Source organism: Engraulis encrasicolus, chromosome 14 (genome assembly GCF_034702125.1).
Source record: "Engraulis encrasicolus isolate BLACKSEA-1 chromosome 14, IST_EnEncr_1.0, whole genome shotgun sequence".
Lineage (NCBI taxonomy): Eukaryota > Metazoa > Chordata > Actinopteri > Clupeiformes > Engraulidae > Engraulis > Engraulis encrasicolus.
Window position 1 is genome coordinate 7,364,414 of NC_085870.1, and position 10,000 is coordinate 7,374,413.

The window sequence follows — 10,000 nt, forward strand, 5'->3', positions numbered from 1 at the left end:
AGAAGAAGAAGATAGAATAGGACAGAAAAGGAGAGACAAAAGCACAAGAAAGCAAGTAGAAAAGAGTGATAGAGTAGCGAAAGTTAAAGAGTAGCGAGAGTTAAAGAGAAGGAAAAGGATGGAAAGTGCAGAAAAGGACAAAAAGAGGGACAGGATAAAGGAAAAGAGATAAGAGGAAACAGTGAAGTGACAGAGATGTGAGAGTCAAAGGGAAAGCCAAAGGACAGAAAGTGACAGAAGAGAGGCACAGAGAAGAGAAAAGAGAAAACAGCGTGAGACCAAACAGGGCCAGCTCAAAGTCAATCCCCCACGGTCCTGCGGCCTCTGAAAGGCCAGGTGACCCACCGCGACAGCACAGGTCCCTCTGCAAGCTTCCCTGCCGAGCAAAGGTCAACTATGGCTAAAGTCAGCACTCCAGCACACACGCAAAAAAAACCTCCAGACGAGCCATCCTTTGCGCTCCACCGACACGGTCCTGTTTTGTCAGTAGATACGGGAACTGGGAGAGCCGAAGATGTGGTGGTGTTGACTGAGAGATGCCCCCCTCTCTTATAGACATCACAGGCTTTGCTGTCTGAGCAACGAGAGAGAGAAAAAAAACACTTGTTTCCCTTTGGAAGAAATGGCTGTGAAGATACCAGTCCACACCACCAGATTTAAAGAGGCTATTTTTGAGATTGGTGTGAATGTGTGTGTGTTTTTTTTTCCTTCTTTTTTTTGAAGCAGCTTCTAGAAAAGCAGGTCATAAATTGGGAGCATTTGGCAGTAAGTGGTGGCGGCGGTAAACATCAGGCTGTTTACTTCATTTATTCATGAGGGTTTTGAAACCTAAAAGAGATATTCGATGAGGGGGTGTGGGGGGAGGGGGGACTTTAACTCAGCTACAAGATAATATGCATGTGAGTGGGATACTAGCGTTCAAAAGATGATGAGAGTGTAGGTGGAAGGCAGAGAAGAGAAGAGAAGAGAAGAGAAGAGAAGAGAAGAGAAGAGAAGAGAAGAGAAGAGAAGAGAAGAGAAGAGAAGAGAAGAGAAGAGAAGAAGAAGACGAAGATGATGAAGAAGACGAAGACGATGAAGAAGAAAGAGGTTTTTTTTTACAACATACTTTCGACATTTGCTGTGCACAGCAATAAGGTATAGGAATGTACTACACAAAAACACCGTCCAAAAATGCTTTTTGTTGAAAAGAGCACAAGTCAAAGACTGAAGACGCTAGTGATCCAATATTTCACCAAGTAGAGGAAAGGAACACTGAGTTACTAAGGGAACGCGATTATGAAAATTACTGTCGAGTTTTTAGCTACACAAATACATTTTCAGTGTGTTTACGTAATGCATTTTGTCCTGAAAGCTGAAAATCTATAGTTGCACCTATGGGTCTTCTGCTGTATTAAACCCCAACAGACATCACAAAAAATATGGCAGTTTCATGAGCCGCCACCACTCCCCCCTACCCCCTCCCATCCCCCCTCTCTCTCTCTCCATTCCTTCGTGTCATTTAGTCTCCCTCATCCACCAGTGTTGCCAGATGTGTCTGACCAAATCCCGCCCAAAAGGTTCTCAAAAACTGCCAAGATGCGCTAAATTCCGCCCAAATTCAACAAATTACATTGACTTCTATGGGCCCAAAACGGCTTAAAAAACCGCCAAATGGCCAATTTTTCCAATTTTTGCCCGCCGACGCTCATCCCAAGTAGCCCAATTGGGGCGGGAACCCGCCCAATCTGGCAACACTGTCATCCACTCTCACCTCTTATTTACATTGCCACAGGGGCCACGCGGTTGCGAGCGGGCAGACCTAATAAGCCCCACAGAGACCGGCTCAGTCCCACTAAAGGCCAATCAGGTGGGCTCAAACCCATGCAGCTCACAACCTGCAGCTCACACTCGGGCGTTACTCTGTTCCCAAAAGTGTCACGGGGCAGTGACCGTCGTTAAATGCTGTACCAATCATTACTGTGAGCATCTCTTCGTCTCTTCTCCGCACGCACACGCACGCACGCACGCAGGCACACGCACGCAGGCACACGCACACACACGCACGCACACATGGACACGCACACACACGCACACACGAGCACACACACACACACACACACACACACACACACACACACACACACACACACACACACACACACACACATACACACGCGCGCACACACACACGTGCGCACGCACACACACCCACACAAGATAGAAATTCATACCAGCCAAATGCTCGTAAAATCTATTTAAATAAATAGCTGCCAGACTTTTCACACAGAATAATAATTTACTGTTCAATGTTGAGTAGATTTTTACCCTTTATTTGTCAGTGCCTCGTAACGATTCACAATTTTCTAAAAGTTAATTCCCAGCCCTAAGACAGGCACGTGCACACACACACACACACACACACACACACACACACACACACACACACACACACACACACACACACACACACACACACACACACACACACACACAAACACACACACACGCGCACCACATCGCTCGCAACCAACACAAACGTACGCACGCACGCACGCACGCACGCACGCACGCACGCACGCACCCGCATACACACCCACACACACACACTCCCACACACACACACATAAGCACTCACACTCTAACAGATTACATGGTTATTGGACTACAATGCTGTTGGATGAGGCAGGCAGGCAGGCAGGCAAGTAGGCCCCTTGACTGGGTCTCAGGGGCAGACATGGCCTGAGTAGAGGAAACATATCTGTCCTCCAATCAGCTGCTGACGTGGGAGTCCCAGACAGCCCTGGAAGCGAGAGACTGGAGAGAAAGAGGGACGGAGAGAGAGAGAGAGAGAGAGAGGGGGGAAGAGAGAGACAGAGAGAGAGAGAGAGAGAGAGAGAGAGAGAGAGAGAAGCAGGGGATGAGAGAGAGAGAGAGAGAGAGAGAGATAGAGAGAGAGAGAGAGAGAGAGAGAGAGAGAGAGAGAGAGAGAGAAAGAGAGAGGAAGAGAGATGGAAGGGGGTGGATGGAGGTGGAAGTGGAAGTGAGAGAGTGGAGTGACGTGATGGAGAGGCGGCGATGGTGCGGGCAGGGGGTCTGATTAGATAGATGGAATTTTGGACAGATTGGATGGATGGACTCTGTAGCTACTGCAGAGAGGGCTGGATGGATGTAGCCAGCTAGGAGAGATGGATGAGAGCGATGGAAAGATGGAAGGCTGGAAAACAGGAGCGGTTGGAGGAGAGAGGGGTGGAGAGGGCTGCTGCTGATGAGAGAGGATGTAGAGAGATAGAGAGGAAGAGTGGTACAGTAAAGATTAAAGAGTTGGACAGGTGCAGAACTAAAGAGATGGATGATGAGGACGTAAAGATGAAACAGTGGAGGAACAGAGCGATAGAGAGAGAGAGCGGTTTGATGAGGATAGAGAGTTTGTACAGTGAGAGAGAAAAGAGGGAGCAAGAGCAAGCAAACAATGAAAGTGAAAGTGAAGTGAAAGCCCAGATGGGAAACTCCAACTCCCATTGTCATTTGTGACACAGCACTCCACAGCACACAAGTGCACAATGCACGGAATCACATTTATGCCTCAGCTGTGCAAGGGGGCAGCCCCCCCAGTGGCGCCCCAAGGTAGCAGTGTGGTGGGACGGTACCATGCTCAGGGTACCTCAGTCATGGAGAAGGATAGGGGAGAGCACTGGTTAATTACTCCCCCCACCAACCTGGTGTGTCGGCAGTCGAATCGGCTGACTCCCTACCTGCTTACCCATGACTGCATGATAAAGAGCAAGAGCAAGAGAGAACGATGGCCTACAAGAGATATTAGGAGCAAAAGAGTGACTGAAGGATAGACTGACAGAGAGATGGAGAGAAAGATAGATAGCGAGAGAGAGCTAAATAACACGAGATATGGCAGGATATCTTCATGCCATGGTTTTGTTTGCCGTATTATTGGAATCTCACACCATGCATATGGCAATAAAAAAAACGTGTTTCACACTGAGAACTTGTATAAATGCACAGTCATTTTGGGACTACGAAATTACGCATGTGCATTTATAAGTTTTGAGCATGCGCAGTGACATCTTTTTGATTGATAGTTGTGATTGTTAACATTTTTGGTAACACGTAAGGCAATAACACATGCCTCATTACTGTCTTATGAATGATGGAATGAATGAATTAATGAATGAATTCATTTCTTCACACCATTATTTTGACTCAATTTCATGTCATAACAGCATGGAGAAATGCATGCCCAAGTGAGGCTAAATATAAGCTTATACTGCATGCAAAATCAATCATTTGTTAGCAGTGTGTTTGTAAATTACTTGTTCACTGCCAGTGAGGCCTTTATCATTGATATGATCTTGATAAGGCCTTGACTTTACGTAACACGGAGGGCGCTAGTGAGCCATGGCGTGGTAGGTCGCTTCCCTCGATTTCTCCCGCATGATTTGATTGAAATGGTATTATAACCTGATATCCTGGACATTATTTTGCACAAGTGTTACTTAATTATATCTTAGACAACGTTTTCGCTCATTGGATGCCATGGGGAAAACCAAGGAAGCTCCAGGCAGAAAGACTTTACGTAACACGTCTTATGAATCACATACAGAGATTAATTAATTAGGCATGTAATACTGGTGGTTAACATGATCTAAACTATTACCTTGTAATTGCCCCCAAGCAGAGTTGTATTAAGTAGAAGTAGAAGTGAAGAGTTTATTTGCAAAACGGTGTATCAACCATTTTTGACTTTTTATGTCAATTTCCCAACATTCTACAAAATGGAGCACCGTTTTGCAAACAATTTTTCAAGTAGCCTATTTTTCAAGTAGCCTATTAGTATTTTTCAAGTAGCCTACTCTTCCAGATTCAATGACAACACTAGCAGTACAATATTGCAAAGTTGAAAGCATCTGCTTCTATACCATCAGTGTTGTAATTACATCTGTAGGAGTACTCCTACTTCTACCTTATACAACTCTGGGGGTGCATTTCTCGAATGTGTAGTTGTTAGCAGTTAGCAACTTGGGTAGTTGCCAATGGGAAATTGCATTGCATCCAATAAAGTAGCTACCGTAGTTAACAACTACGCTTTCGAGAAATGCGCCCCTGACCCGAAGCCTGGTGAAAGGGAGAATGCGAGAGACAGGGAATGAGAAGGAGAAAGAGAGCGGTAGGGAGGGATATACCTTCACGTCATAGTTGTGCTTGCCCCCCAACCTGGAGGCTAGCTCTCGCCTGGTCCTGGCACAGCGCTCGCGCAGCCGACGCACGTCAGGGGAAAGCTACAAGAGTCACCGTGGCAACGCGCCACACGTGTAAACCAGGAGAGGGGCGGCGGCGGAGGTGGTGTCGAGGAGGAGGCGCAGGTGGGGAAGGTGGCAGGAGGAGGCGTAGCAGCATACGGCGTGTAGAGAATGACAGCCAAGGGGAGTGCAGAGCAGGAGGAGGAGGAGGAGAGGGATTAGGAAGAAGAGGAGGAGGAGGAGGAGGAGGAGGAGGAGGAGGAGGAGGAGGAGGAGGAGGAGGAGGAGGAGGAGGAGGAGGAGGAGGAGGAGGAGGAGTAGGAGGAGGAGGAGAGGGATTAGGAAGAAGAGGAGGAGAAGGAAGAAGAGGAAGAGGAGGAAGAGGAGGAGGATGAGAAGGAGGAGGAGGAAGAGGAGAGGGATTAGGAAGAAGAGGAGGAGAAGTAAGAAGAGGAGAGGAGGAGGAAGAGGAGGGATGAGGAAGAGGAAGAGGATGAGGAGGAAGAGGAGGAGGAGGAGGAGGAGGAGGAGGAGGAGGAGGAGGAGGAGAGGGATTAGGAAGAAGAGGAGGGGAAGGAAGAAGAGGAAGAGGAGGAGGAGGAAGAGTAGGAAGAGGAACAAGAGGAGGAGGAGGAGGAGGAAGAAAAGGAGGAGGAGGAAGAAAAGGAGGAAGTGGAAGAAGAAGAGAAGGAGGAGCAGGTAGAGGAGAAGGAGGAGTAGGAGCAGGAGGCCCAGAGAAACAAGGAAAGGACAGAAGAAAGGCAGTGGAGGAGAGGAGAAAACGCGGCAGCAAGACCAAGGGAGTAGATGTAGAGGAAAGAAGAGAAGAGAAGAGGAGAGATGAGCAGAGGAGAGGAGACGACAGAATAAGAGGGAGGGAGAGAGGGGAGGAAGGGACACCAAAGATACAGTGAGAAGAGATAGATAAAGAGAGCGGGGAGTGGGAGAGAGGAAGGGAGGAAAAGGAAGGGAGGAAGGGAACATTGAGAGAGAGAAAGAGAGAAAGAAAGCAAAAGATAAAGAGAGGGGAGAAAAGAGGAGGTAGAGACAACACAGTAGTAAGGCACTGGTGACGACACAAAATAAAAGGGAGGAAAATCACAGCATTATGCAGTGCAAGCAGCGAAGCTGAGAGCAGCACACGCCTTGGTTAGACGCTCACACAGCATGAGGCAAAACAGGAGAGAGAGAGAGAGAGGGCCTTCTGTCTTCTCTCTTTCCCTCTCTTTCCATCGCTCTATATTCTCTTGTTCTCTCTCTCCCTCTCTTTCACCCTCTCTATTTCCCTTTTTCAAAGTCTGTATTCCTCTCTACGATGCTAATTTTGTAAAAAATCAATCATAGCCTCCTCCACACACATACATATGCATATTTATGAACTCTCACTCACTCGCACAGGCACACACTTATAAACAGGAGCATTTACACACACACAGAGACACACACACACACGCACACACGCACACACGCACGCACACACACACACACACACACAGAAGAAAACCACATTGTCAGTCATTTTCGTACTTGAGTAGAGTGCCGCATTGATCTGAGCATTCTTGCTGCACGTGTATCCAATTAGAAGCTCTGTGATTGCGACTGTGCACCACGCACCACGAGTCTACGCCAGGGTTCCACTCCACTTCACTTGAGTTGGCCGGCCGCGAGAGGGTGGGCTGGGATAGGTAGGTACACTAGGTAGCCAGGGTAGGTGGAGGAGCCGCCCATGCATTATCGCAGACATAACTTACTGCAATTGCCGGTGTTCATTTACACTTGACTCAGAATAGCACTATGGACGGGCATTGGGCATTAGGTGGAATTACACTGCAGGATCTACGGCTGAAAATTGAATTGCACTTGTGATGACTCAAATGGTTATGCTCCACTTTTGAGGAGGGCGTGAGGAGAGGAGAGGAGAGGAGAGGAGAGGAGAGGAGAGGAGAGGAGAGGAGAGGAGAGGAGAGGAGAGGAGAGGAGAGGAGAGGAGAGGAGAAATAGGGAGAGGTAAGCAGAGCAGAAATGAGTTGCGAAGAGGAGAGCAGAGCAGAGGAGAAATGAGTCGAGGTGAGAAGAGAAGAGAAGAGAAGAGAAGAGAAGAGAAGAGAAGAGAAGAGAAGAGAAGAGAAGAGAAGAGAAGAGAAGAGAAGAGAAGAGAAGAGAAGAGCAGAGAAGAGCAGAGAAGAGGAGAAATGAGTCGAGGTGAGTCGAGAAGAGAAGAGAAGAGAAGAGAAGAGAAGAGAAGAGAAGAGAAGAGAAGAGAGGAGAAGAGGTGGAGAGGAAAGGTGAGGAGAGGAGAGAGGAGGAGGAGAGGAGAGGTGAGAGGAAGAGAGGAGAGGTGATGAGAGTAGAGGAGAGGAGGAGAGAGGAGAGGAGAGGAGAGGAGAGAAGAAATGAGAGGAGAAATGAGTGGCGGAGAGGAGAGGAGAGGAGAGGAGAGGAGAAGAGAAATAGGGAGAGGAGAGGAGAGCAGAAATGAATCGTGCAGAGGAGAGCAGAGCAGAGGAGAAATGAGTCAAGGAGAGGAGAGGAGAGGAGAGGAGAGGAGAGGAGAGGAGAAATGAGTCGTGCAGAGGAGAGGAGAGGAGAGGAGAGGAGAGGAGAGGAGAGGAGAGGAGAGCAGAAATGGATTGAGGAAAGCAGATCAGAACAGAGCAGAGAAGTGAGTCACGGAGAGTGGAGAGCATAGCAGAGCAGAGCAGAGGAGAAATGATTCGAGGAGAGCAGAGCAGAGCAGAGGAGCAATGAGTCGAGAAGAGGAGGGGGGAAAGAAGAGGAGAGGAGAGGAGGGGGGAAAGAAGAGGAGAGGAGAGGAGAGGAGAGGGGGGCAAAGGGTATGTGTGAATGTCCGGTACTGCGGCAGGTTCACAAGGGGTGACCCAGAGAGGCCTGTGCTCTGGCTTCTGGAAGTGCTGTCGGAACGGGGGTGGAGGAGCGTTGGAGGGTGTAGGAGGGTTGGAGGGTGGAGGGCGGGGGTGGAGCAGCGTTGGAGGGTGGAGGGCGGGGGTGGACGCATGGGCCAATGATTATACATGAGGAGCCAGCCAGAGACTGGCCATTTTGTCCTGCTTCTCCCTGACCTTGTGAGTGGTTTCTGGAGCTGGTGATAGTGGTGGTGGTGCTACTGGGGCTGGTGGTGGTGGTGGTGGTGCTACTGGTGGTGGTGGTGGTGGTGAGGGTGGTGCTGATGATGGTATTGGGGCAGAGCAGCAAAGGTGGGGAGCTGGCCTGCACAGGGGTCAGTGGGAAGCGCGTCCAAATAGTCTCCGCAGCTTTCATTACAGTGCCATTATGCGGGGAGGAAGAGCGCGAGGGCTTGGACACAGGACCAGCGCTGAGGGGTGAGAGGGGGTGGGGGTGCCTTTTGCAACAAGGGGGGTGGACGAGCTATGGCAGGGACACACTGCCACCCTGTGGTGGTACAGCAGAATAGCGGCATGTCAGGGTCGGCTTTTTTTTTTTTCAAAACGTGCTCCGAATGCAGAAATGCACTCACACAATGAAAGGAGTTTTCGGCTTTGCCCTGACTCCTTTCATGACTCCTTTCATTGTGAGACTGAGCGCCCTATGAATTCGTATCACAGCTGAGCAGTGATGCATCATGCGTCTTTTCAAATCCTAACATTTTGTGTTGAAGTGGCCTTTCTTGATGTGATGCAGGACATTCTATGCTCCTCAAAAGCACTGTAGGCTAGATGGGCAAAGCAATATTCGCTCTTCTGTGTATTTCTTTACAATAAAACCATATGGACAGAAAAAAAACAACAATAACAGCTGCCGCTGTTAGCATTCGACTGGTGCTGCCGTGGTTTGTGATTCAAATCTGTCACTGCACAAAGTGAGACTTCGACTTAATGTTGCAGAAATACATCAGTACTTTTGAGCGAGACGATGATGTGTTGCTATGCAACAACTGGATGTGACATTTAAGTCTCATTTCTGTCTCTAATTGGAGGCCATGAAACCGAAACAGCAACATATCCTTAATTAAAAACAATTAATCATGGAAAAAATGCCTTGTATGATTTTCAAAAGTAATAACTATACGACAAACAGATATAGGATACCACTTTGTGCATTGCTATAGTAACTTTAATGAAATTATGCAGTAACCAAGGAGCCGACGATAAAAATCATCCCTTACATACACTTCAATACTTTGGGAATAGTATATATACATGTAATATAATAGTGTGTAATAAAATATGATTATGAATATATAATAAAATACAATATAACAGTATAATAATGATAAAGATACAAAAACACACACATATGCATGTGCAAGGTGAATGCACACACACAAACATGTGTAGGCTAAGCCCACACACACACACACAAAAATGCACGTGCACACGCACGCACGCACGTGCGCACACACACACACACACACACACACACACACACACACACACACACACACACACACACACACACACACACACACACACACACACACACACACACACACACACACACACACACACAAACACACACACAAACACACACACTTTCAACATCAGCACCACCCACACAACAGCGAACATTAGATTTTTTTTAAAGATAGAGACAGAAAAAAGCAGAGGACAGAAAAAGAAAAAGGGGAGTGAGAGAGAGAGAGAGAGAGAGAGAGAAAGACAGAGACAGAAACAGAAACAGAAACAGAAAAAGAAAGGGAGGAGAGAGAGAGAGAGAGAGAGAGAGAGAGAGAGAGAGAGAGAGAGACAGAGAGAAACAGAAACAGACAAAGAGAGAGACAGAGAAAT

At 47.9% G+C, this 10,000-nt stretch overlaps 1 protein-coding gene across 2 annotated transcripts in view; it reads right to left on the bottom strand.

Annotated features, from left to right (window-relative positions):
* Positions 1–10,000, bottom strand: part of arhgef10la (Rho guanine nucleotide exchange factor (GEF) 10-like a) — a 277,194-nt gene that overhangs the window by 212,423 nt on the left and 54,771 nt on the right. Inside the window, exon 6 of one of the 2 annotated variants that reach the window (XM_063214835.1) lies at positions 5,178–5,273. The exons of the other annotated variant lie outside the window; for it this stretch is intronic. Coding sequence (XP_063070905.1) covers positions 5,178–5,273 — 96 coding nt within the window. The remainder of the gene's footprint in view (positions 1–5,177; positions 5,274–10,000) is intronic. 2 annotated transcript variants of the gene reach the window in all.